The 27,975-nt window shown below is 38.6% G+C and overlaps 1 protein-coding gene across 1 annotated transcript; it reads right to left on the bottom strand.

Annotated features, from left to right (window-relative positions):
• Nucleotides 1–5: 5 nt before the first annotated feature.
• On the bottom strand, nucleotides 6–27,856 carry LOC149302784 (zinc finger protein 277-like). Its single transcript, XM_089481983.1, has 12 exons — nucleotides 27,832–27,856; nucleotides 14,128–14,332; nucleotides 12,380–12,468; nucleotides 11,216–11,298; nucleotides 6,313–6,404; nucleotides 5,759–5,869; nucleotides 4,756–4,888; nucleotides 2,695–2,762; nucleotides 1,884–1,980; nucleotides 1,273–1,315; nucleotides 399–573; nucleotides 6–192 (listed from the first exon to the last, which is right to left on the bottom strand). Exons 1-12 carry the CDS (start codon nucleotides 27,854–27,856, stop codon nucleotides 6–8), a joined length of 1,308 nt encoding a protein of 435 aa, XP_089338109.1.
• Nucleotides 27,857–27,975: the final 119 nt, after the last annotated feature.

Raw genomic sequence — 27,975 nt, 5'->3', positions numbered from 1 at the left:
TGCATTTAACTTTCCAAGGTGCTTTCACGTATTAACTGGTTTAACACACTGGTCTGTCTTAGCTCTGCAAGTTTTGAAAGGTCTTCTCCGATAATGGGTATGTCTTCATTCTGATCCTTGGCCTCGGATTCACCTTCACTGTCAGACAGAGTGCACAGGAGGGAGTCGTTTTCATAAGTGGGAAAGTAATACCTAAGAATGGACAAACATTTTATGAAGGTTGCAAATTGTAATTTATATATTATGCGTCTACGCAGATCTTTAAGGATACAGTACATATACGTAATTAGTTGTCTCATCACTAAGCAAAAGATGCAGATAATGGAAAGTGATGATACTGTTTTGGTGGGATGGGTAAAATTCTTGATAGAATCACAAGGACTAACTATGCTACTTACTGAGGCTGGTCCCACAATGATCGCTCAGGGAGATTGCCTAAGTGTCTCTCTTCATCCATGTGCCTTACTAATTCTGCTTTGGAGGGGAACTTCTCTTGGCAGCCGTAACATCGACACTGATGTATCTGTCTCCTAATAAAGTTCACTAATTTGACTTGCTGATAGAACTTCAGTCCTGTCAAGTAGAAAACAGTACACATCCGTAAAAGCTCTGCTCACTTCCGCCAAAAATCAGACAGACATGAATGACACCAATGGAAATGACGTGCTCTTTGTGCATTCCATTCAATAGAGCTTGGAATGACTTAATTCGCAGCTAAAACCCCATGCTTCTATCTTCTTTAACCCTTTGCAGAGTACTACAGAGCTTTGTAAGATACTTATTTTATCTGTTAGTGGTTTACAGTCTAGTAGAAATTACGCATGTTAAAACTTAGAAATAACATCATATCAACAGAAACCCAATGTCCTCTGTATTTCAAAACTCTTTCTAGATTATAGTGATAAAGTTATATAATATTGATGTCTAATTTTGAATGAAAAGTTTCTATTTAAGTCTATGAATGATGCAAGGATGACATTGTGTAAACTGGTGGCTCTCAAAGTTGTTGGGCACTGGAACTACTTTTAGAAAGGTGATAAAGTCCCAACAATTGCCTCCCTGTTTCTCGTCCTTTTGCTTTAAGGTTTGATGTACATAAAATGGAATCGAAAATAAAATGTTTACCTAATCAATGAATCACAGGTGCATTTTGTTCTCAACTATTAATGTTACCATATGTCAAAGTTAAATATTAATAGTAACAAAAATCCATGGAAGTTTTACACATCAACAAACCAGTAGCACAACTACAAAGTTTTGACAGTAACTTACCTAAGTCTGATTTTATTTTAACAAGGTCAAACTGGTGATTCTCCTATTTGTATAAAAAAATAATGACAAGTAAACAGACAATTCACAGCTTGAATACAGATAGGATATAGGCTTAAATTCAGATACATGTGGAAACACAAATCTGATTGACTGTAACTTTGGTAATGTTATAGCTATAGGTTGATTATTACTTTAATGATCAACACATTTAGCAGAAAAATGTGAGGCTTAAGTTCAAGCCAATATCATAATATAAATACAGCAATAACCAATGTGGTAATACTGATATGCCAAGCCTCGGGTATATCTGTAGGTCAAGCTGTGCCAATACTCAATTAAACAGAGGTGTTTGCAATACAGACTGTGAGTCTTATTAGTTATGCTTAACATGTTTGTGAAACTGGCATACATGCTTGTAAAAATGCTAATTTATTTGTATTTTGGAAAAATCACAATTCATCCTAATGACTTTTCTGCTAACTGCTTGTAAAAATCTGACATGGGCATGCTTAGGTTACATTTACATCTGTAGCCTACAAACATTTAAGAGATTCAATTTACAATGTTCCTGATAAATACAATTCATTTTCCCATTTTTATTACAAAGGTACCTTCATGTGTTTCAGTAATTTTTCTGTTGTGTCAGCTTGTTTTTCGCAAAAGAGACACACAGCGGAGACAGGATGCTCTTCCCAGTCTGACCAGTCTCTGAAAATGGAAAACAAAATCCTACATATACAGCTTTACATTTCTAATACTAGGTTTGACAAACTATATGATGCTCTGATGATCTGTCAATTCCCCCCAATGCTAAATTTTACAGTTTTATACATTAAATAACCCCATGCAATGATGTTTACAGACTAAAATAAGCAAAATATATCTACACACACCGCAGGGAAAGTACGCTAACTTCCCTTTCTCAGGACCTACATGGTTATTGCTCGTATCTTATTTCTGGCCTATTGCTACATTGGTGATTTGTTCAGGCTTGTAAAGGATGGATGAAAAGAAAGAGGAGGACTAGACACCAACCTGACTAGAGACTAGATAACGCCAACCTGACAAGGTGAAATTGCATACCAAATATCTCTAAAAACAGTTGCACTGTCAAAATACAAATCACAAGCTATGTGCGGTCATAATTATGGAGAATGATTAATGCATTTATCCTAAAAGCTCTTAAGTTCCGATGTAAAGGCTTTTATGGAAACAGGCTAACTAGGGGCCAACGCTAGGGACAAAGCAAAGAAGAAAGGAGGCATGATATATTTTAGATATTAGAGAGAGGCACGGAAGAGCCAGCAGGAGATAAGATACCAGATAGGGTGTGCGGGTGTGTTATCATATCATCACTCAGCTCTTGGGCTTTGCACATTGCAAATCTGACATGCCTAAAAATCATTAAGGAATGTTTCTTACTCCTCATTGACATCCACCAATTCACGGTCATCTTCAGACTGCACATCTTCCCAAGTTTTTCCAAGTTCCTTAAAAATAAAATGGCATTCCATGTTCTAAATTGTTTGTAATATTTGGTGTCCTTTAACTTCAAAGCAACGAAACAGCATCCAAAGAATCTCCAGCATTAAAAGTACAAAACAAAAACACTGAATGTTTTTTCTTTTCTAGGTCCATGTTTGTATAACGTTTGCCATTTAAAATATGTTATTTTAGCCTCATTTTCAACTTACTTTATGTGCTCAAAAATACCAGGTTTGTCACCCTTACTTGAAGTATGCATTTAACAGTACATTTTATTCATTGGCATTTTGAATGCTAGTTACTGAACAAATCTCGTGGTAAAGTGTTAGTTTTTTTTAGCATGACCAGAGCTAGGAACTTATTGAGTTCTACCCTAATTCACAGATGTACACCAAGAAAAGGGCATAGTTTTTTCTAGCCTTAAACTAAAATTTGGTAACCTTAAAATTTTAACTGTAAAAAATGGTGATGTACTGGATGGTACCTGCTTTCGCAAACTTAACGATAGCAGTGGAATATGGTCTTATTGTAAATGCCTCTTCCCAACAGTCAGGGTGCTTCCTGTGGAAAGTCGCTTTACTGCTGAATTGGAAGCTTAAGAAAAGCCTAGTAATCGTCACGGATAGCTTGAACTTGAGGAACCAAGCTAAAAAGGTTCCCTTTGTAATATTGCCTTTTATAAACGCTCCCCTAGAGATTGACTTCTGCTACAGCAACCACAGCTGACAAAACTGGCCAGAGATTGAAATTGCACTTCTGAATGACCCCAAATAATATATTGATTAATATATTATTAATCAATAATAATTCTTAAACCCTGTGTATTACTCTGGATTCTCTTTGTGGATCAAAGCCTTGGCTCCTTGGTGTGGGGGGATATTTCTGACAGTGTCGCTTACTACACAACCTCTTAAACGTTGCTTGTTCTTAGGAATGATTACATGATTATATAATATTATATATATATATATATCCCGTATTGGCTCAGATATAGGCCGCCCCCGTATATAGGCCGCACCCTAAAAGTTTGGTGCTTTTTTAAAGAAAAAAAAAAGTTTTTTTCTTTAAAAAAGCACCAAAAAAACATGCTGCCACTCTGTCTCCCCCCCGAGATATGCTGCCACTCTGTCCCCCCCCGAGATATGCTGCCACTGTCCTCCCCCCCGAGATATGCTGCCACTGTCCTCCTCCCCCCCCCCCGAGATTTGCTGCCACTGTCCCCCCCCCTCGAGATATGCTGCCACTGTCCTCCCCCCCCCGAGATATGCTGCCACTCTGCCCCCCCCCCAACTTACCCGAGGAGACTCCCGGGTGTCTTGCGGGGCCGGCGGGGGACATCTACGCAATACACGTATACAACTTCCGGTGCCAGCACTCAGCGGATGTGCCGGCACCGGAAGTTGTATACGCGTATTGCGTAGATGTCCCCCGCCGTCCCCGCAAGACACCCGGGAGTCTCCTCTGGTAAGTCTTGGGGGCAGAGGTAAAACGCATCGTGCGGACGGTCACCGGCTGCAGCGATGCGGGTAAACAACCTCCGCAGCCGGTGACTGTCCGCACGATGCGCTTAGACAGCCTCCCGTGCCGGCACCCCCCCCGTGGAAAGTGCTGGCAGGGGAGGCTGTCTGAGCGTATCGGGGAGTAGGATGCAGGTCCCCTGCACCGCTGCGGGGGATCTGTATCCTAACCCCGCTGCCTGTCCGGCGTCGGGCGCTAGACCCCGAATATAGGCCCACACACACACACACACACACAGTTTTGCTCCTAATAGAACCTGGTAACATGGTAGAATAATGGAAAATGTGAAGTCACAAGGACATAAAGGAGTCCCTAAAGCATGACGCACATGCAAAGCATTCAGCAGTATGCTTTCTCAAGCAAATTGGTGACTAATATTTAAATGTCCCTGCAAAATCCCACTTTCTTTCCATGGCGAGTGCTTAGTAAATGGCTACAGTGCATCTTAAGAGAAAACAAGTTGATAATATTGATTCTTACCAAGTAGTTAATGATGTAAAACCGGTCATATTCACAATTCTTGGCATTGATTTTGCGATGTTGCTTTTTCCTCATATGATCCTTTAGGGTGTTTTTGTCCCTGAATGTTTTCTCACAGTATAAACACTGCAGACTTAAAACAGAAATGATCACTGAGACTTATCCTGTCTCCTGTAAGTCAGGGCATACCGGTACACACTAATGGCCTTCTTGGCACAGCTTTTGATGATGTACTGGTGTGTCCTAAGGGGGTGTAAGCAGGTTAAAAGGCTTACTGTGAGAATAAAAAGCACTTTGAATAAAATTATAGTGCTGTGCAACTTGTCACTCCATTACCTTAAATAAACACTAGTTTAATAAAATGTGGTGCTAAGAGATCTCTATAAAATTGTTTATCACAGGACCATGTGCTGGATGGGCTGCCGCACAATGTTGTGCAGGTGGGAGAGAGAGGTTTCTAGGTGGTGCTGTGTGTAGGATGGGCTGCTGCAGAGTTTCATGTGCACGTTTGAGTGTGTCATTAAGGTTCAGAATACTGTGTACATTAGCTGATAGCTGGGCAGTGCGGCAACATGTGTTCAGTATAGTTATACATAGTTTCCCCTCTAGTAGCTTTCCTGAAACATTCCTCATTTGGACTTTGCCAGATCTGCAAACAAGTTTACTAATTCATATTTTGTATTATTATACATGTTTTTTCTTTATATATACCAAGTATGTATTTTAAGGGCATTGTTTCTTTTTTTTGCATGGTAAGTGCATTCTTTTATCTTGCCCCTTCCCCCTCTGACCTCCTACAGCCATAACCCTGCCTCTTCTTGTAACCTAAAAACTATCTTCTCTTACTCATCTCTCTCTTTCCCCTCTTGTCGCTTTCCTAAAACATCCCAAGCAAATGATGCAAACATCATCTGAAACCAAGTACTGTCTCAATTTGTTCTCAGTCTAGTCTTGTGCACTACAGACACTAAATAATTTTAGCACACAATAATTCCGTTTGAACCTGTCCATTTTCTTCTGTAAAGCATCCAAAAATTCACTGCAAAACACGATGTTATCTGGCAGTCCAACGTTGAAAGAGTGCTCGGTATTCATGTGGTTAAAGAGGACTGACCTAGAAGACAAACACATACTTTGGTAACTGGAAACGTATTTATGGTTAAGGTGTAACAGAAACCCAGTGGATCTATTCCTAAAAAAATCTACTGACCACATAGTGTACCTACAACAGCAGTGTGTTGGTGAGTATTTTACAGATGAACAGATCCCTGCTTGGGTAGTGCGCCATTAAAAATGGAGGGGATTATTTTGTTATTCAAAGCAGAAAGCTATATTTATTTTTTTCTCTCATCTGCTGATACGTCACTGGCTCTAATCTCCTCTGCATTTACTAATGCTGTTAAACACTAAAGTTGTGTCAGCAGTTTTTTTTATTAACAAAATGTTTTGAAGGATGCCGAAGGAGGAAAGGTGTAGTCGGGGATGGTTTTGGTTAGCATAGAAAAGACCAACACAGAAGGCCTTCTGCACACCGTATATTAAAAAAATAAGTCAAACCTATTCCCTTCTAATTCTTCACTGCAAAACATACACGGACGTCGGAAGATCATATCACATCTCTCACGTTGTTGCTGCTCCAAGATTTCTTTCTGTAAAATTAAAAGAGAAAAACAAAACCTAAAAAAAGAATTGTTTGTATAAAGGCCAAGCTGCTATGCAACATACTTAGTGAAGTCTGTATTTATTCCTTCAATGCAGTCGGTAATAGCATTAGAGGAGGGGGTGTCCATATTGGATACCAGGCACAAAAATGGTGGCACCAAAGAAAGTGCAGGATAAGGTTTCAGTGGGCTATGAATCTAGGGATTCTGGGCCAACCAGGTGTTAATGAATGGGAAACCATCCAACACCAACTCTCTGGGAGGTAAGTTAATGTGATGACTTGGCGTCTTTAGGAAGGTACTTTGGGTTCCAAGGTGCCTCTGACGGATGTGTCATTTGCACTCCATCAGATGTCATGCAATATGTTCCCTATATATATATATATATGCTTGTGGAGTCCTCGTGTGACTGCAATGTGGCATGGATATTTTAATTTTCTGCTTTTCAATGCACACAATTAAATATGGGGCTTATAAAACATAAAAGCTGTTGAAGAGCAAAATCCAAATGTCTCTCTTTATTTGTATTGTCATCTATCAGATATCTATCAATAATGGACTAAAAAAACCTTTATATAGAAAGTTTTTTTCAAAAATAAATAAGAAAAACCTCTTAAAACATATACAATGCAAAACCAAAAAACAGATACATTCCAAGCTAAAATGATTAAAGAAGAAGCTGGGATATCAAATTGTGGCCCTGAAAGACTGGGGTTATACAGCCATGTGTATACATTGTACTAGCATAGGGATAGAATGTTTGTGCAGGCACAATGCAATGCTCCTAAAGAGTATGCCAGGCTACGATGCCCAGAGAGGACCTCAATACATAACAGCATGGAGCCAAGGCATGAAAAATTGCAACCATTTAGTGGTACGCTACTCAACCGTCTTCAGGCAACAAAGGTAGAGGTGTGTGTGTGTAAGCATGTTACTGTGCGGGGACTTAACTGTAAGTCTCACGGGGGACTGCAGTATTTTTGTTTGTTATGCTACTAAGAGAGAGCACATGCTTATTTTATTCTTAATTTTCTTAAGTGGCTGAGATTTCTCATGTAAAGCGATCCAATATTGGCACATATTTGCACTTTTGATACATGATCAAAACTAAGTAAGACCACTTTTCTGTTTTGGTGTGAAAGACACAAAATATCTAACTTGCCGAGTTAATGTCTTAATCTCCTCCATTAGTGAAGCAGTAATATTGCATGTGAACAGCAGAGGGAGTAATTGGAGCTTAAAAATACACTAATAACAAATGAATGTTTCATTTAATTTTCTTTTTAACTGTCGTCAGTGCAGTACAACAGCACAGCACATTTAGAACTGGATATTATTATGTGAGTGTATTGGGTTTATGGTTGAGGCTGAAACCTTTCAATAATTAAAATGTGAGATTATATATATATATATATATATATATATATATATATATATATATATATTCCCTCATATTCTGAAGCTTTTAAGTGTTTTACTGGCTCGGTTAAAGCACTACAACGTTTTGGGGGTTACCAGAAGTAAGCTATATATACCCTAATACAGGGTTGAGACAAATACACAGTCGTATGAAAAAAGCACGCCCTCTTTGATTTCTATGGTTTTACAGATCAGCTCTCATTTGTTCCTAAGCAGGTCTAAAAATTAGGTACATACAACCTCAGAGGAACAACAGCACAACACTGTCATGATTTATTCAACAAAATGAAGCCAAAATGGAGAAGCCATGTGTGAAAAAAACTTAACTATACCCTTACTGCTTCCACAGGAATCAAGACGCTAAGTAGCCTACAGATGCTGCTAATCAATTGCCCATCAGCAAAAGTGACCACCTCTATGAATGTTTTAGCCAAAGCCAAAAGCTTTTAGAATGCAAGTTCTCCCACTTACAAAGATGAGAGAGGCCTGTAATTTTCACCATAGGTACACTTCAACTACGAGAGACAGAATGGGGGGAAACAATACAGGAAAAGTTTCACTTTAGTTATCACTTTTGCCTTATGGGAAGGTGCTCCGTCATGCTGGATAAGGCATTGTTCATCACAAAACTTTTCTTGGATGGTCGGGAGAAGATGCTCTTGAAGAATGTGTTGGTACCATTCTTTATTCATGGCTGTGTTCTTAGGCAAAATTGTAAGTGAGCCCACTCCCTTAGCTGAGAAGCAACCCCACACATGAATGGTCTCAGGATGCTTTACTGTTGGCATGACATAGGACTGACATAAAGGGATTTTATCAGAGAAAATTACTTTACCCCAGTCCTCAGCAGTCCAATATCAGTCTGTCCCTGATGTTTTTCCCGGAGAGAAGTGGCTTTTGTGCACTTCCTTGCAAGTAACCATGGTTAACAGAGGAAGAACAATGATTTCAAGCATCAGCCTCCTTTTAAAGCTTCCTGTCTGTTATTCAATCAGCATAACAGGGTGAACTCTAGCCTTGTCCTTGCCAACACTGACATGATGTCAGCTGGTCCTTTTGGGGCTGGGCAGAAATGCAGTGGAAATGTTTTTGGGGGATTATTTTTTTGGGATTCATTTTCAGGGACTTTGCAATTGATTGCAATTATTCTGATAACGCTTTGTAATATTCTAGAGTACACTGGAGTATACACAAACTTTCATCTAAACTGAGGCAGCAAACTTTGTGAAAATTAATATTTGTGTGATTCCCAAAACTTTTGGCCACGAATGTACAATTAGAAAGAGACTGAACAAGTATGGTTTGTTTGAAAGGGTAGACAGGAGAATGCCTCTTCTCTCTAAAAAGAACATGGCAGCATGGCTTAGGTTTGCAAAGTTGCATTTGAAAAAAACACAAGACTCCTGGAACTATGTCCTTTAGACAGACGAGACCAAAGTTGAGATGTTTGGCACATTTGGCAAAAACCAAACACAGAATATGAGCACAAACACCTCGTACCAACTGTGAATCACAGTGGTGGAGAGGTGGTGATTTTGGCTTGTTTTGCAGCCACAGGACCTGGGAGCCTTGCAGTCATGGAGACAAGCATGAACTCCTCTGTATACCAGAGTCAAATGCGAGGCCATCAGGCTAAGGCTTGACTGAAAATGAATCAAGCAACAGGACAATGATCCCAAGCACACCAGCAAATCTATAACATAATGGCTGAAAAAGAAAAGAATCAAGGTGCAGCAATGGCCCAGTCAAAGTCTGGACCTTTACCTGAAATGAAATGCTGTGGAGGGACATTAAGAGAGCTGTGCATATATAAATGCCTTCAAACTTCAATGAACTAAAGCAACATTGTAAAGAAGAGTGGGCCAGAATTCCTCCGCAGTGATGTGAGAGACCGATATAGTCATACAGAAAAATGATTACAGTTATTGCTGCTAACACTATTGAATTATAACGTCTACTTAGTTTTTGGTTTTTTTTTTTGCTAAATAACTCATGACATGGTGTAATATATCACGTGTTGTTGCTCATATTGAGGTTGTATTTACCTAATTTTTAAACCTGCTAAGGATCAGATTATTATTATGTCCTGAAATGTAAAACCATAGACTTCAAAGAGGATGTACTTTGTTTTTCACACATCTGTATTTTGTGACCAGCTGTGTGTTTCCAGTGTCAGCAGTCATTTTCCATACTTCATATTTTGCACGGTTAATATTTCTCCATTTCTATCACTGCTTTACAGACTTAGAGGGTTCTGTTTTTATCCATGAGCATCACTAGCAGTGGAAGATACATCTTAGATATTTATTTGTTATATGTATTGCTTAGCAAAACTGACAGGCAGAACCATATACCAAACTGTAAAAATCAGTAATATTATATATATACACACACACACACACATATATATATATATACACACACACATATATATACATATATATATATATAATTAGTTTTTTTGGATAGATATTCAGGCTGGCTGCTCAAAAAAAGAGCCGTCTGTTGCTATAGGCAACCAAATTTGGCTAGACGGCTTCCACTACATTGAAGCTGGAAGCAGCTGGCTGCAATTTAATGAAGAACCAGAATATATTTGACTAGAAGACACGGTTGTTAAATTTTGTGTCTGAGGCTGAAGTCTGAGGTGTAAATAACAATGTATGCTTGGTTGGTGCTGACTGCCAACATTTTGCCCTAGGAATTGTCAAGTTTAGCGGCATGAGGTCTATAGAAGAATTCGATATTTAGTTTCCAAAACCGCAAGGAGATGGAGAGCATGGAGTTAGGACTCATTTTTATAATGCAGCAGTGAATAGAAACCTTGCAATGGCAATAAAGAGAATTTCGATACAATGAAGGTTTGCCTTCTCAACATGTTCCTTAATCAGATTAGTACTGTTAATAGGACACTACTGTTAAATATTCCAAGTGCCTCACTGTAAAATGTAACACTCCAAAAGAGTTAGTGAGAAGAAGCAAAATAATTACACAACATGGAAAGATGAAAGCAGAGATTCAAGCAGCACAGAGATAGAGGAATCGTCTTCCTGGCATTCCACCTCTGTCAGGCTTACAATCTAGTTTATGTACAATGGGCATTTAATGCCTTTTGAAAAATAATGTCTGTACAGATGGACTACAAAGTAGCCAGAGAAAGGTTATGTATGTATATGTATGTTATGACTATACAAGAAAAAAAAACTGCACACAAAGTAACATTAATCTACGTATCATATATATACTTAAGACCTGTTTTCTATGACTTTTAGAAAGTACCTATGAAGTGATAGTATGAGAAATGCATGTTAGGAGTGTTAGGAGTTGTTCAGCTCCAGTTGGGATTTATTCATCTCTCCAGTTAGAAATGCATGACTCACCAGCCTCTCATGCTGCAGCTGCTCCCGTAGAACTCGGTCCTCTGGTAAAACATCACACAGCAGAAAATAGTCTTCTTGCAGGTCTAGCAAAGTTTGAGGGAACAACCAAGAACGATTTAGCTCACTGGCCTGGCTGGCGGTTTACTCATTAAAGGTCAGAGACACAACATTTATGCTTCAGTTCTCAATTCAATTTGCAGATATAACCATTGGCTCTATTATTCCTTCACACCTTATACACACAGCATTGACAGAAGCTTCTAAAGTCAACAGGAATATAATTACTGTGTTGTATCATCACAGGTTTCATCTGTACAATTCCAATGAAAACATTACCATTTCGGCAGTTAGAAACAATGCTTTTGTTCTAAACAGGTCAACCCATTAGTAACAGAAAAAAAGATTGCCTGTGAAAGCGATTAATAATATTTGGCACCCCGGTTACATACGTAGATGAAAAGTTTTACAGAGAATATTCCGGTAAAACTGTGCGATATAACAGATTCACGAAACCTGCATGAAATGCTGTATTTTTCTCAAGGCAGTAAATGGAGTTCAGGCTCTAGCATTGAAAATTAAAGTCAATGGGTGCGCTGGGAGTCTAGACCACATGGCATCCATAAAACTGATTAACGTACCTTCCAACTTCCGATTATGTGCAATTGAGGCCTAAATAGGAAAACTAAAATGTAATTAACTGAAGTGAAGTCTAATTTGAATGAGAAGAAAGTCATGTAATCACAAACGGTGAGTTCCTTCGCTATGTAGCATTGAGGTAAGAAGATTGAAAAGGCCACAGGTAAACCAAGTTAGAGCTAAACTTCCTAAAAAATAAAATCTCAAAAACCTCATTGGGGACATAAACATGACAGTAAAAGCCATAATGAGGTTGGCACTCCAACCAAACATATGAAGAAAGCTGTGACCAAAAAGTTAATGTATACATTGATTTTTTTCATATAGTACCATAGTGTTCTGCACCAATGTTTTATATTTTCTACAATAAGGTACATATGTCACATATGTACTGTGAAGACGAGGGTGATCCTTGAGTTCCTTGTTAACTATGTTGTAGGTTGTACATAAAGAGAGTAATCCAAGCTGAACTGTGTTCAGGAGTTTCTATAGGTCGGTAGTGCTAGTGGTTTTCATAAAACAACCTACCTGCTGGACCTTCAGAATTAGTCCTGATAACCGGGCAGAAGTCATTGATTGTTTGGTCTGCAAACCGCTTCTTCCAGTATAAACAGTACCTTAAAATAAATGTATATAATAACTACTCAGTGATAGGCCCCACATTTCTTATTTAAACCAATATATTGCATGTTAACTATTGTGTTTAATATAATTATATGTTATAAAATTAAATATAAGGAATAAAATACATTCTCGTCCTGCAGCCACAGTCAACCTTGTTGGAGAAAGCTAAACTTTAAAAGGTAGTTTTAATATTAACTGTGGATATGCAACACAGGTGGTTACTATGAACCATACAAGTATGCCATTTGTACCCCAAATCTTCTTCAAGGTAATAATTATCAGATTACCAACAGAACAGTGTTCATGTGAATGTGCGTGTCTCGGATTCCTTTACTATCCAGAAGCTAATAATATTGACTAAAAAGAGAGTTGGCAAGAGACCTTACAGGAAAGCTGGTTTTTAGCTCCTTGACTTCATTATACATTATGAAGGTCTAACCTCAGTAAAGCTATGCTTCAAGAAATCTTGGATACCCCTGTATAATGCATAGTTTTTTTCTCCTTGCCCATTGAACTATGCTTTATGTAGGGCCAGCTCAGTTCTTCTTGCTGAAGAAACCTGCCAGTGCTGACCCTTTTATAATGAATAAAAACATAGAATTTGACATCAGATAAGATAATTTGCGCATTTGTCCTGATGTAAGATCTTAATCGGTTATAGTGACAGAATAGTGAAGGCAGAGGATACTACACCTCTCCCTTTAGTAAATAATCCACCCTTGTGATTTATGTGGGGTATACTAGTCATGTCTTACTTGACCTGAACGCTTATTCACAAATTATCAAGTGTATTACTCATTTGATCAACAGTAAATTAATAAAAAAAAAACTAAAATGATCCGATTACTTTATAAGCATTGAATCACTACCCTAGATCAAACTATATAAATGTATACAGCCATGGCAGCAATGAACAATTAAGAGTGATCTTTTCCTTAATGAAGCATAAGGTGGTAAAAACACTGGGATCTGGAGTTGGAGCCAGTAGAGCAGACAGATGGGAAGAACAACACCTCTTGGAGTTCTCCATACAGTATAGGAGGCATCTGCTGATGTGGAATAGTATATCCATATGGGCCTCATAAGGAGAGACACAAGTTTTATATGCAGCAGAACCTATGTAAGCACCACTGATGGAGCCTTTGTTCTTAAAATGTCATATTGTGATTACATACATTTCAAATTGTGGTTATTTGTCACATACACATTTTCATTCGTTTTTATACTATATTTTTTTCATCAGTATGCAGAGGAGGAAGTAACGAGAAAGACTTACTGAAGTTATTTTATCCTTCTTATTAAATTACAAAACACTTTATGGTTTATTCATCAAATGCGGAGTTGTACTATAAAATATAAATTATGCAGGGCCAGCTCAGCACTTCTTCCAGGAATAACAGACATACTATTGGTGCATAAAAACATCCGTAAGGCACCATTTGAACAAAGATAATACCGGCTACGCGTTTCAGTAAATCCTTGTCGGATAAATGTCCATCATTTGTTTTACGTGAATGGCCGCATACATCTGAAAAGCCACATTCCTGCATCCGACATATAAGTCCAATAATGATTATACTCCCTTAACCCCGTGAGATCAAAGTAAATAAGTACAAAAGCAGAAAGTTCTTAAATTGTGTTCTTAAAGTTACCTTTTGAAATGTGCTATTAGTTTGACATCAGCTATGACCAGCTTGTGCTGGATAATCATGTGTTTCAGTAGATCATTCTTCTGCTCCTCCTGATAACACTGCTCGCAGAACATACATGGAAGTAGCTGCACCCCATCTTGGGAGGAAGCTGCTTCATCCGGATTTTCTGGTAATGACAGCGGCTCCAAGATACAATCTCTGCAGTCTAAAAAAAGAAAAAAGTTTCTTTAAAACCCCCTCAAAACAAACTCATCCATGATCAATGATCTAAACAGTCTTAGGTAGTGCCAGCTTCAATCAAATTTTAATAGATGAGTAGGGAGCGCAAACAAAACATCTGGACCTCTCATGAGCTCTCTGACATTAAACAGGGAGATATTTTGCGTGTATTGTGTGCATGGATGAGGTGCAAATCATATGGGTGTATGGGTCCCTGGGGTGAAGCATTTAGAAAGCAGGGTGGGCCAACACTCCAAGTCCAATATTACAACAGACTGGATGTCCGAGCTTGGTTTGAATGATCCGTCAAGAATTTTTTTTTTATTTTTATTTATTATTAAGCCTTCAACAGGTATATATATATATATATTACACACACATATATATATATACATATGATAAAAAGGTTTTGTACCGTGTTAGCCGTTGAGAAAACAGGAGAAAAGTATAGTTAAAATGATACCATTTATTAGCTGAGAGTTTGATTGCGAGCTTTCGAGACCAAGTTGTTAGGTCCCTTCCTCAGGCATTAATCCTGAGGAAGGGACCTAACAACTTGGTCTCAAAAGCTCCCAATCAAACTCTCAGTTAGCTAATAAAAGGTATCATTTTAACTATACTTTTCACATATATACATATGCATACATACACATACACATACACACACACACACGTGTACATAGTGTTGTTCTGCCTGCTCTGCTAAATTCAACACCATTGAATTAAAAACCTAATTCCTAGAACTATTGAATGCAAAAAAAGCCTTCCGAGAAACAATTTTTTAATTATGTAAATTTTTCCTCTTTCAGAGCTTTTCAGGGAATACTTGATTGTCATATGACACAAAAGCAGGCTATAGCCATAGAAACAGAGAAGGCTTCTTAAAGTTTATTACATAACAGGCTAGAGAGTTCAATTGATGTTTTGTGGAGCACATTTGCAAGAAAACAACATGTTTTAGCGTTTAATGTTTTATGAGTAACTGGACACTCAATGGCATTTGAAGTTTAAAAAAGTTTTGTTAGTTCTCTGATAAGTCTTGGGTGAGCTCAAGGTGTACCCATTAGAAACACTGCGTGCTATAGTACTGCACAACACTTACTGCCTTTCATGTTTATGAGTAAGAATTTGAGTTGCTTTATGCTCTTCGTTGATTCATTTTATGTGTTCTTCATTTCAGATCGACATACAAATACAGAAACATGAATCATACCAGACAAGACAGGGTTTAAGGAATGTGTTCAACGTAAAACAAAGGATTGCAGAATAACTTTGCCTGAACATCAATCCACACAGGGATTTTATCCCTTGAGTGTATGATAAGTAGCCTTAGAATTTACGAGTGAACAATGTTTTATTTACTTCAGATATGTAGAATGACGTATTACTAGGGGTTGTTTAACTGTTACTTTGTAATGACCCCTATGGAAATATCCATTCCTGGATGCTAAAAAAATATAAATCTGGTTCCTAAGCTCTGCATACGTTTGCAGTTTACAAATGTAGATAAACCCCTGCTTGTCTTCTTTTGTTCCTCTTTCTTGTCTCCATTGTTGGTTTGTCTGAGCCTCTGTTCCCTTTATACACTGCACTGAAGTCTCAGAGTTTAAAAATAAGTAAAAAAAAAATACTGTAAAGCAAGAATGCTTTCAAAACTAGACATGTTAATATTTTATTTTTATCACTTTATCACAAAATGCGAGTGAACAGAAGAAAAAGCTAAATGAATATCTGGTGTGACCACCCTTTGGCTCCAAAACAGCATCATTTTTTTGGGGGTACACTTGCACACGGGTTTTAAAGAGTTAGACAGGTAGGTTGTTTCAAACATCTTGGAGAACTAACCACAGTTCTTCCGTGGATTTAGGCAGCCTCGGTTGCTTCGCTTGCTTCATGTAATTCCTGACAGACCTGATGATGTAGAGATCAGGGCTCTGGGGGCCATATCATCACTTCTTTTTTTTACGCAGAAGATGGTTCTTTTTTGGCTGTATATTTGGGGAGTTGTCATGCTGCAGAATGAATTTAGGGCCAACAAACTGCCTTGTGCTACAGCCATATATTTCGTGATTAGTTTAGTTTCTTGGCCTTGTTTCCTTGTCAGAGGTATGGCTTTTTGGCCACAAGTCTTCCACAAAGACCACTTCTGACGCTCTCACGTAGCAGATGAGTATACCAGGGTCCCACGGTTTTCTGTGAATGATGATATGTGAATGATGATATGGCCCCCAGAGCCCTGATCTCTACAAATTGTACTGTTGGACATCCTCCAATTGCGAAGGGAAGTAAGCATGATGTGTCTTTCATCTTCTTTCCTTGGCAGACCACTGCAGCTAGAGTCTTCAACATTGCCCATTTCTGAGAGACTTTGCTGATACAGTATAACTACCTTGTGTCTTGTTGCTGTTTTAAGTCTTCAAGAACCTCATATTGTTAGCGAGTCTGGCTGTTCCTCAACCAGTTGCATTTCACCTGCACAGATGTTTCTGTTTCAGTTAATAAATGTGTTCCAACATACTTATTAAATTGCTGATCAAATTCCATGACTTTTTAAGTGTACCTAGAAGATGCTTTTTTTTTTTATGCCAAATGGTGGTCACGCAAAACAATTTGATTCAGACTTTTTCTTGTGTTCCCTTTTGCAAAAAATAGTTATTGAAAATTCTTTAAAGCATTTTTTCACACCTGCCTTTTGCACAGTATTGTACATCACATGCAAAACTGTGAAACAAACATTTTATAATATTATTGAAAAGTATGACAACAAAGTAATATTTATGTATTTAGATTTCATGTATTTAACATGAGGCATCTTATCAAAATCTAGGCATCAGTGCATGAAGCTTTCTAGTTAACTGGATTATAAGACGGTAATATCAAGCATCCAGTTTTACCAGTACATGCTAGAATTAAACATATCTTCAGATTTCCTTCTGAAACAAAATGTTGATGCACAAGGTCAGGACTGGGAAAATAGCCCAGAATATTTTTTCTTGATTTCAAGAAGACAGCGGGAGTTCCCCTGCCTGGTGAGCACACACATTACTTCAAAGGGCTACACAGTTCAGTGGGAAATTAATTGGAAGCAATGGTCACAAAATGTCAATGTAGGTTTTGTGTGCCATAAGGCCTGTGATAACCCATGTTCAATACTTTAAGGGTAAAAATTAAACACTTTCAACACCATACAACAAGCAAATGTAGGATCTGGGGCCAGGGCCAGAACTAAAAGGAGCATACATCAAAATCTACACAATCTATACATAGGCCTAGGGAAACTGGTATCAGAATGAGTATCTGAGCTCAAGTTAATGAGGAGTTTTACACCGACGGGACAAGCATACTTTAAAGCATGGAGTCAAGTTCTCAGATTCATTAGAATCTGTGGATCAGTGTCTGCCAAAAGAGATGCCACCTTCCCCTTACTAGTCTGAAAAGGCGAAGGCAAACTAGTAAGTAGAAATGTAATCCCAAATCAAAAAGAACTGCTAAAATACCATTTATTAGCTATGACATCCCATGCTGTCCCATGAAGCCAAGTCACATCTTAGGAAACAGGTGTTGGTTTTTTTTTTTCTTTTTTCATTATTTTTCTCCCAGGTTTTTGACTTACATATACCCTGTTTGATTCAGTGTTACTAGTGTTTAGATAGGGCTGTAACCTTAGAACACAAGGGCAATATGTTTTAGTCAGTAATCTCATTTTACTATGCGGAATGATATGATGGTTTTATTTGGAGCTATATTGGCAGGAATTACCTAGAACAAACAGAATTCATTATCTGATTAATTGCTGCTTTGCACTAGAACTACCCTAATTTGGCTATTTGTATGTACCCACCTTTGTTTTCATTTATTTTTAATGCCTAGCAAATAAATGGTATTTTAGCAGGTTTTTTTAAGTGTCTGTCATTAAATTCAGGTGAGTGTCAACAATATACTTGCTAATCAAAAGGGAGAAAAAAAAGGAAAGGAAATTAACATATTTTTACTTAAACTAGTGTTTCAATTTGTGATTTTGATATAAATTAGCTACAGTTTCAGATTTTTGGACTGGTAATGTTTTTTGGGGAGCTGAGAAACAATACTTTTTAGGTGAAAGAGGCTGTAAAGTTGTTTTTTGTGAACAAAAAAAAAAATTACTTTTGTGTCTGCAAACTTTAAATTATTACTTCGAATTTAAATAGAATGTAAATTGTTGAAACTGCAACAGTTGAAATTAACCTTAAAAGAAGATATTTCTTCGGGTTATAGTAACAGGTAGTATGTAATAGTGTTCCCTACATATATTTAACAGCCTTTCACTGCGTGGGTGTTCTGTTAGATGCAGTTTCATTTGTACTACGATGTGTTGCTATGGGGAGCTAAAGACTTGTCAACATGTATATTACAAAAAAGGAAAGGTAAAAATATAAAGAATACACAGTGGCAATTATTTCTATTTAACACAAAACCATACCTCCCCCAATTGTATCCTTTTTCGGGGGACAGTGATGAATTAAGAGTCTTGATATTGTATGCCTTGGGGATTATAGGCCAGTTAGGGACATCCTAAAATCTGAAGATCTGTGCTGCAACACTGGAGTTCTCATATGGCCTCTGTGTATGTCATAGGAATAAGGCTCTTCTGAATATATTTGAACATATATCTGAAAATATTTTCCAGTGGGAAAGAAATTTCCCTCATATTCTGTGTTTATATGGATGCTCCTCTTACTGTCTTCCAGAAAAGAAAAAAAAAACAAGCAGATGTTTTCTAACATTGTATGCCTGACTTTTTTTCTTCACTTGTAACTGGCACCTAAAATAAGTTATTTCCATACACAAATCCCTGCACAGAGGCAGAAACCATTTTGGTTTTCATGCTGCTAGTTTAATGACCTATTTAGCAGGATTCTCCCTTCTACAATGCTCTATAATTTAAATCCTATGTGACTGATCAAACAACATAAGATCATAATGGAAATAAAAGGAAAGTGCTGCATCTAGAGTGAGTGACCCACTGGCAGCATGCGATATTCTGAAAGGTATTTACCGAGATCATATATTTGGGGAGAAATAGAGGACCAAAAGTGCGACCATGTATGAGATGTATGATTGGTTGCCGAAGACCACATTGGCAACCACGTATCTCATTGGAGCACTCAAAGGAATACATGTGTTGATGTTGTTTCATGATGGCATGAATCTAGCAAACTTGTATCATGATTGTGCTACTTTATGATGGCATTCATCAGGCCTGTAGAATATGGTCCCATTATACCACCAAAAGACTAATTGAGTATGGAGCAACAAAAGACTGGCTATCACCTTATTATTGGATCCATCAGATGTGAGCCATCTCAAATTGAACTTGAAAAGACAAAAAACTACTTTGGTAAACTATACCCCATTGATATGAAACAAAGGAAAGAAATACATAAATAGTTTGAGACATGTAAAGGATGTGTACATTAAATGTCAAAAAGAAAACCATTTTAATGAGAGGAAGACACAGACAAGAGAACAGAATGGACAATTTAGGTTTCCTTCACCTTCTGGATATTCAAAAGGTAGTGCCAGATGAAAGCTCTGTAAACCATCTCCATAAGAACACCATTGCTAGCCCACTAGGGAACAAAACTTCCTGAAGTAAAAATGGGAGGCCTGAGTATTGGTAGTCCAAGGCTGTAAAAACCCATTTAAGACAAATCTGGTGGCATATGCTTGCGGGCAGTTTCCACTCTGTGACAAGAATGTTGGTGCGGCTCAGGAAATCTGCCCATCTGTTCTCTGACCCTGGAAGGTAAATCGCTGACAGCTGAGTAATCTTGCTTGATGTTCCCTGGATAGAGAAACGGTTGGCTTGGAGGTGTTGAATTTCCCACTCAGGAATCAGATGTTGTGTCAGAATCAGCTGACTATTGGCTGGGCTCACCTACCATCCAGTAGACTCTAGGAATTGTAAGGCCCTGCCTTTGTGTGCAGAGAGAGATGCCACAAAGGTTATCAGCCATTTCTGCAATGCAATCAAAATGTTGGCAACTGCTGGATGACATACTGCACCAGCCACAAGACAAGAAATCCAAAGTCCAGCCTCAATACATGTCTCAATGGGATCTTGAAGTTAAGCAGCATTGTCCAAACAGGGAGATGTCCTGCAGACCATTCTGATAACTGTGGGATCAACCATGGGTTCAGTCGACCACTGTGCCGAATCTGCCTGATTGACTGCATATCAGTCTTCTAGAGGAGATGTTATGACCCAGAAACTTCCATTCTGCTTCTATATGCTCCTTGAACCAGAAAAGAGGGGCTGGCGAAATACTTGTTAGATAAAGAAGCGGTGGCTGTCGCATGTAAACATCTCACAAAAGTACTTGCTAAATTAATTACTGTGTGTTCCCCCCTGACCGGAAACCTTTGGATAAATTCAATGCTAAAGAGACCATAACGGGATGTATTATGAAGTGAAGCGCCACCAAGACATTTACAAGTTACCACCATGCGCAATTAGTCTCAAGAAAAAGTTCCCTTTATAAAAGTCTATTGTTCTAGAAAATAATATGTAAAAATGTAGTTCTAAAACTAATAGTGCCACATTTAGGACAATGATATTGTGTGTTGATCACTAACTGCATATGCATCGAAACAACCATTTCCTTTACGATAACCACAACCCACAATTAAGTATTACTACTCACGTAAAGATGCATCTCCTCCTTTAGCTACATGCTACACTATCTGACCACATCCTTTGGCTGCAAAGGATGATGCCTCTAACGACTACAATATGGCAAGGAAAATAGGTGTTGTCTACATAAATGCCGATGTTTAGTAGTGGGTCTATGGTTACAAACATGGCATATTTACCCTAAACACAAAGCTATTTTGTCATGCTACAACTGTGGTCACAGGTTTACCAACACTTGGTGGTCTGCAGGGGAAGATGTGCCGGTCAACGGATGAACAGTTCAGATAAGACAATCATATACTTTATAGACAAACTTGATAGTTTGCTCAAACTATATTTTATTGACAGATCCTGAAACATAGCACCAAAATGTTATGGCTTCCAAACTTGAGATTCCCATAGCCTAAACATTGAATCTAGAAGCATCTAAACTTGAAGATCCCTGGTGGATTTAGAGAATAAATGAAGATGAAGTTGTATAAGTTGTAAGATGTTTTTGAAGCAGAGTCCATTTGAGAAGTTCATTTCAGGAATATTATAGTTAAAAAGCTACATTACTTATAGTAAGTAGTCATTTCTATTATTTAAGGAAATGCTTAAGAGCAAATCCGATTATACAACATGTTGAAGGAATGTCCCTTAAATCATCATTTAATTAGGAAATTCCATTTTAAATTCAGAGAGCTAGCACCATACAAGTAAAACAGTACTTTAGTCACTAGATATATAGTGATTAATAAAAAGAAAAATTATAAACTTCACTTGCTCATAAAGGCTATTCCTCAAACTAATATGGACATTTACAGCTTAGCTACTCAGTTTAAGTCAATTGGTAGACCTCTTATTAATATAACCTAATGAAATATGGTCTCGATATCTTTGTGACTACTATTAAGTTTGCCTCCCTACTAACTTGGTCATAGTAGGTCAATAAACCGAATCATCTTGTAGACAGGCTGGCAGGGGAAATAACTATGTATTCTGTGCTAAAAATGTGGACGCATAATGCCACCAGAATGCATCTAGAAATGGGGGAGATGTAACTTATGGGCACAATTTATATATTAATTTTATTTTACAAAATGCAAGTCTTTTCGATATCATTCCATTGGCCTCCATCTCATCTCTAATTTCATCTAATACCCCATCAATGAACCCAGCTGCAAATGGGAAAAGTTGCTTAAACAGTCCCTTACTCTCAGGGAAAAACCAATCAGGTGAGTAACCAGGGAGCATTTCTTAAATTTCACATATATCGTGGTAGTGAAGAAGTCAACGACCCCTTAAAACATACATGACTGTCTATTTAAGGGGGAGGAATATTAAAGCAGATCTTGAGAACTTCCATAGACATAAAGCCTTATTTCGTATTATCACCTTTATTATTTAACAATTTACACAAATGTACAAAATTTCAACTCTCAAAAATAATAAGAAAACAAAAATAATGATGTGCATTGTTCCCATTTTAAGTATATATATTAAGTTATAAGTATACATAAGCCGGATTTAAAAAAAAAAAAAGTGATAAAGTTGCTGAGTTTCTCAGACTTCTAATTTAAAAAGTTTATATTAAGAAAAATAACCAATGACAAATATCTCCCATTTATTGTTAACATAACTCTTCGTCGGGTCAGCAGCCCACTAGACTAATATCAACATAAGAAATATTTGTGACCATTGTTGCAGCCTTAATAGTGAACATCAGTGCACTGCATAGTTTAATAAGCATTAGGTACTAAAACCGTTTTATTGATAACTTACAATGCACCTTGAGTTTTACCGCACTGTTAACCTGTGTTAACCATGAGTGACCCCTTTCCCTTCCATTTCTTTCTTATTTGATGTGAACTGTACAGAAATAACATTTGCCAGATATTATGAATGTTAGCAGATTGTGTCCTAGGTCTGGTTCCTGTTATATATCATGTGCTGTGTCTTTCAGAATCATGAAGGAAGTACGGGAATCTAGCCAGACACTATTCATATCCACAGTGCACGGTTTAAGAGATTTCAAGTATGTACAGCTTAGCCTAAAACAAAGTGTACGCCTGTAACCCACAAATTACATACAGTTCATACACTAGCTACATAAACTCAAATTTGTATCCTGTATGTAACAAAACAAAAAAAAAATAGCTAATTGAAGTTAGTCCATATCCGTTACATATACATAAACAAGGAAAGCCAATTACCCTGGGATGGGATAGATCCAGTTAGACTTTGTTTGCATCGGAATAGGTCTATAGATTAATAGGTCTATGGTACTCCTCATTTTCCCACTCACTGTAAATGGGGAGTATATTATAACAAACAACTATTTGCTGCATTAATAGTCCCATTAAAACCTGGAGACTTTACACATTACTGATGCCACGTGGGATACAGATTGGTACTCCGATGAGGATTTCTAGACTGTAGGCAATGATAACCATATACGATTTATTCTAGTAATGGATATTCATTATTTGCTGTAACCGTGGATACCTCAAAATGAAAACCTATATAAAAACATTACTAAAGCTTACTCACACTAATGAAAAAGCAACACATTTTGTTACTTGGCCCGCATATACCCTTCAAGAAATCTGATTTAACTATGCATTTTACAGGTCCAACACACTTCTGAAGTAGTAGCTCAGAGCAGGGCCGGACTGGCCCACCGGGATATTTCCCGGTGGGCCGGCCGGTCCGTGGGCCGCTCCGCCCGGTCGGCCAGCATTCAAAGCGGCCGTAAGTGTTGTAAATACACAACACATGCGGCTGCAACGTAAGACAGCCGCTGAGCGGCTGCGAGCAAGCTTCAAATCGGCCATTGCGCGGCCACTGATGAAATTAAAGCGGCTGGTGTGCACACAACGCGCCACCCAATGGCCTTTCCGCTGCTCTTCGTCCCACCCCACAAAAGGGGTGGGACGAAGGCCATTGGGCGGCGCGTTGCGTGCACAGCAACCGCTTTAATTTCATCAGTGGCCGGTGGGGGCGGGCTGATGGTGCCGCAGCTCTTCGTCCCAACCCACAACACGTTCAACACAGCCGCTGTGCGGCTGCAGCGTAAGACAGCCGCTGAGCGTCTGCGAGGAAAGTTCAAAGCGACCATTGCGCGGCTGTCTTACGCTGCAGCCACATGGCGGCTGTGTGAAACATGTTGTGGGGTGGGACGAAGAGCTTCGGCACGGCCATTGGGCGGCGCGGTGACGCTCAAGGAGGCGGGCTCAGCCTCATAGGGCCTCGTGACAGGGAAAGGACTGTCACGTCCTCGAGGAGACAAGGACAAAAAACGCTAAACTTTAAGTACCAGTATTAGTATTACCAAAATATAGTAATGGGGTTAAAGGGGAAAGCAGACCCATATTCAAAGGAGAGGGGTTTGCCTTCATTACATTTTTAAATTAAATAATACAAAAGGAGGGGTGGCTGGGGGTAAAACACATGGCAGTGGGGGGCATCAATAATAGACAAGTGTGCTTCACAAAAGTGTTAGGGGCATCAAGGGAGGGGGTTAGCTGGGGTATCACATAAATCAATGCTGGGGGGGGCAATACCCAAGGGTGTGGGGGAATAAATGCACAAATGGGGCAATACCCAAGGTTATGTTGTGAGGGGAAGACAGTAATCAATACTAAAGGAGGGCCTGGCTGGGGCATCAATACACAAGGGGATTAACGACAGGGGGAGTTAATGACAAAGCAGCGTAGAACATAGTGTTTTATGCTTCAGTATGGTAGAGGCTGTCCTGGTGTGTGTATGTCTGGGTGTCGGTGTGCACTGTACTTACTGTAATAAAACTGATTTATTTAATGTTTACTTATCCAGAGATAAAACGCCCTCCTGAATTTGTAGTCACTTCAGAGGACAAAACTTTCTAGGCCCAGAAATGAGTGAGAGGAAAAGTAAAGGCATTGTGTTATTTACTCTTATTTTAATCTGCATATCTTATCACAAAGGATCAATCGCAGAAACTTGAATGGTGGTTGGGATCTTCAGAGTGAAACCCAATTTAGTTTGTTATTCCCTTTGGTTTCAGTCCTTAAGAGAGGACCTTTTACTTAAACATACTGGCAGACCACTTTGCACCATGAACTGTGTGCATTAAAAAATAATAATAATAATGTATCTGGGATGAGGTATTCTTTGGATGATGCAGCGCTAGAACAGTTGTGGTGGTATCAATAGCCAAAAGTTTCTTACAAGAATATCGTGAAAAATAATGTGATCACTGTTTTGTTCCACTGAATAAAATGGAACTTTTTCATCAGTAGCAAATGTTTTGATTCCATTATGTCTAATGTATTTCATTTATAACTTTTAACACTTGCTTTCTGGCATTTTAATACAAATAATGTGACAAAAATAATGTTTTAAAGCTCTTTGTATGGCAAATAGTGTGACTCGGGTGTGTATAAGGGGTGCTCGAGGGTATAAGCGCTCGACTGCGAGATAAACTATATGGGGCCGGTCTCCAAATGTTTCCAGGGCTGCTTTTCAGTCCCAGTCCGGCCCTGGCTCAGAGCAGAGTATATTTTGTGTATTTTTTTTTATTATTATTTATTTAAGAAATGATCAAAAGGTCACAGGCTTCTTTGCTTATATTTACCAATGGTGCCAATATTAGTTGAAAGCACTATATATATATATATATATATATATATATACATATACACGTCAAATGCGTGATGGACACATTTAAGTAAACTATTTTGATGATTGCAGTAGTAATAGTGATAACGATGCTTTTAGAGGCAGTTTCTATATGTGTGTCATTGGATAATTAATCCATCTACTAGAACAAAAAAAAAATCGACTGACTTCTTGAAATTATTTTGCTGTTGCCTTGGAAGCTCGCTGTCTACATATAAAATAACAGATTACTCGGGAAATCTGAAAAGGATAAAACCAGACAACTTATTTCATCGCTTGTGCAGGAGAACACCTCCCACTCTCAAAATAATTTATAATCCAGATTGTTCGTTACACTTGTCTGACAGTACTTGAGAGTGTGTGGCTCCTGCTTTAGACAGCCAACAGGTTTAAAGGCATGTTACTAATGGGTTGCCCAGAGATGGGGTTTATTTTCCAAATGAATGCAGGAAACACAGAGAGGAAGGTATTCTGCTAGCTATAAATATGGCTGCCAGGTGGGATGCACACAATCCATTCTGAAGTCTCACACGGTGAGAACAGAGAGGCTTGAGGTCACACATGTAGCGTATATGTTTGTATGTATCTATGAAGATATACAGCGCTATCCTCTGTGTTTACCGGTATATCTTTTGACTACAGTGAATCTTTAACCATGTACTGCATCTGCATAGGGTGATGGACCTTGTATCTTGTTCACTAATCTAATAGCAAGTGGCAGTGGCTAATCGGAATTACTGAAGGGTTCAGCTAAAAGAAATCAAAAGACAGATGTATGTCCAGGAGGCTACCACAACAATACAGGAGTTGTAGGGTTTAGAACGCCTGGCTACTCAATAAAAGCATGTATCCCTAATTCTGAAATAAATAGATAAATTGTGTTACAAAATAGATTAATTTGTTTCACACCTTGGAAATGAGACCATGACTAGCATAAAAACCTATACATACTACAAACATACTAGCTCACATCTCCTACTGATGTGTCTAAGGATGTAGAATCACATGTACTGTAAGGACATGCTCTGCCAATGCAATGCTAAGCTCGATGCGCACACGCAGTGGCTGGTAGGACCAGGGCCGGCCCTACCATGGAGCAGAGTGGGGCAACTGCCCCAGGCGGCACTTTTGAAGAGGCGGCACTTTGCCACCCCAAGCGCCTTTTTTTTTTTTAAGCAGAGGAGAGAGAGAGGGCGCTGAGTAGTTTTCGCTTACCAAGTTGTCAGGTCCCGCTCGGCGCCTCTCTCTCTCCTCTGCGAGCCCTCTAGGGAGGGAAGGTAGATAGATAATAGGGAGGGAGAGGAAGGGTAGATAATGGCGGCGGTATTTTAAACTTCGCCCCAGGCGGCATTATGTCTTGGGCCGGCCCTGGGTAGGACCTTGCACTAAGAGCACAAATACCCCAAATTGATGTTGGAACATTCCCCCCCCCCCAAAAAAAAAACCAAGCATCCCCCTGCATGTGATTTACCTGTTGTCAATCTGATTGTTGGTCCCTCTGTGGTTTTAACCACAAGTCTCATTCTTGTTTGAGGGACAGTCTGACAGGTCAGGATTATGGATCTTCTGGGATATCCAAACACTTTGATATCATTTTGTTATGCTGTCATATCTATGCAATAATATCTCTAGCTTCAGTAGAATGCCCCTTGGACTTAATTTCCCTTCCACAGCCTGAGCTTCCAGCTTTCTTTTCGTTCTTAATAGAATTTTTACCAAAAACAAACAGAACCTCACACCATTTTAATGTTCGGTGCTTTACAATAATATTTCACACAAAATGATTGTGTACCCCCTGTAATTCAGCAACAACAGAATCAATAAATTGTCTGAAAGGCACAGCATGAGTGTCTGTGCATATATATATATATATATATATATATATTATACATACATATATATATATATACATATATAAAACATAACATATATATATATATATATATATATATATATATATATATATATATATATATATATATATATACACACACAACATTGGTATGGTAAGGGAAGTTGAGAGCTCATGTGGTTTTACTCCTTGTGTGTATACATATATGGCTTAGGAGTTAATTGTTATGCACATGGCTGTGTAGCAGTCATTCCCTGCTGATTGTGTTGATTAAATCACATTCCTGCCCCACACTGCACACCCGCTGGGTTCTATGTACCTTTGCTACTGCAGGCTGCAGCCATGCCGTATCCTGTCCCAGCTTCCGCGTGTGTAACGGAGGATCGTATAGTGGGTGGGGCAAGCCTGACACCGGATAGGCTATTGGGTCTGCGTAGCATACGCATACAAAATAAACCAACTT

This window comes from Sceloporus occidentalis, unplaced genomic scaffold, assembly GCF_023333645.1.
Source record: "Sceloporus occidentalis isolate IW3139 unplaced genomic scaffold, rSceOcc1.0.p SCAF_17, whole genome shotgun sequence".
Taxonomy (NCBI): Eukaryota; Metazoa; Chordata; class Lepidosauria; order Squamata; family Phrynosomatidae; genus Sceloporus; species Sceloporus occidentalis.
This window is presented reverse-complemented; position numbering and strand designations above follow the sequence as displayed.

Coding starts and splice junctions, on each gene's coding strand:
- LOC149302784 (XM_089481983.1), bottom strand. CDS start 27,856: ATGGCTGCAGCCTGCAGTAGCAAAG. Junction 5,870..6,312: donor GAAGAATTAGAAGGGAATAG/GTTTGACTTATT, acceptor TTTGTCTTCTAG/GTCAGTCCTCTTTAACCACA. Junction 2,763..4,755: donor TTTACATCATTAACTACTTG/GTAAGAATCAAT, acceptor TTTATTTTTAAG/GAACTTGGAAAAACTTGGGA.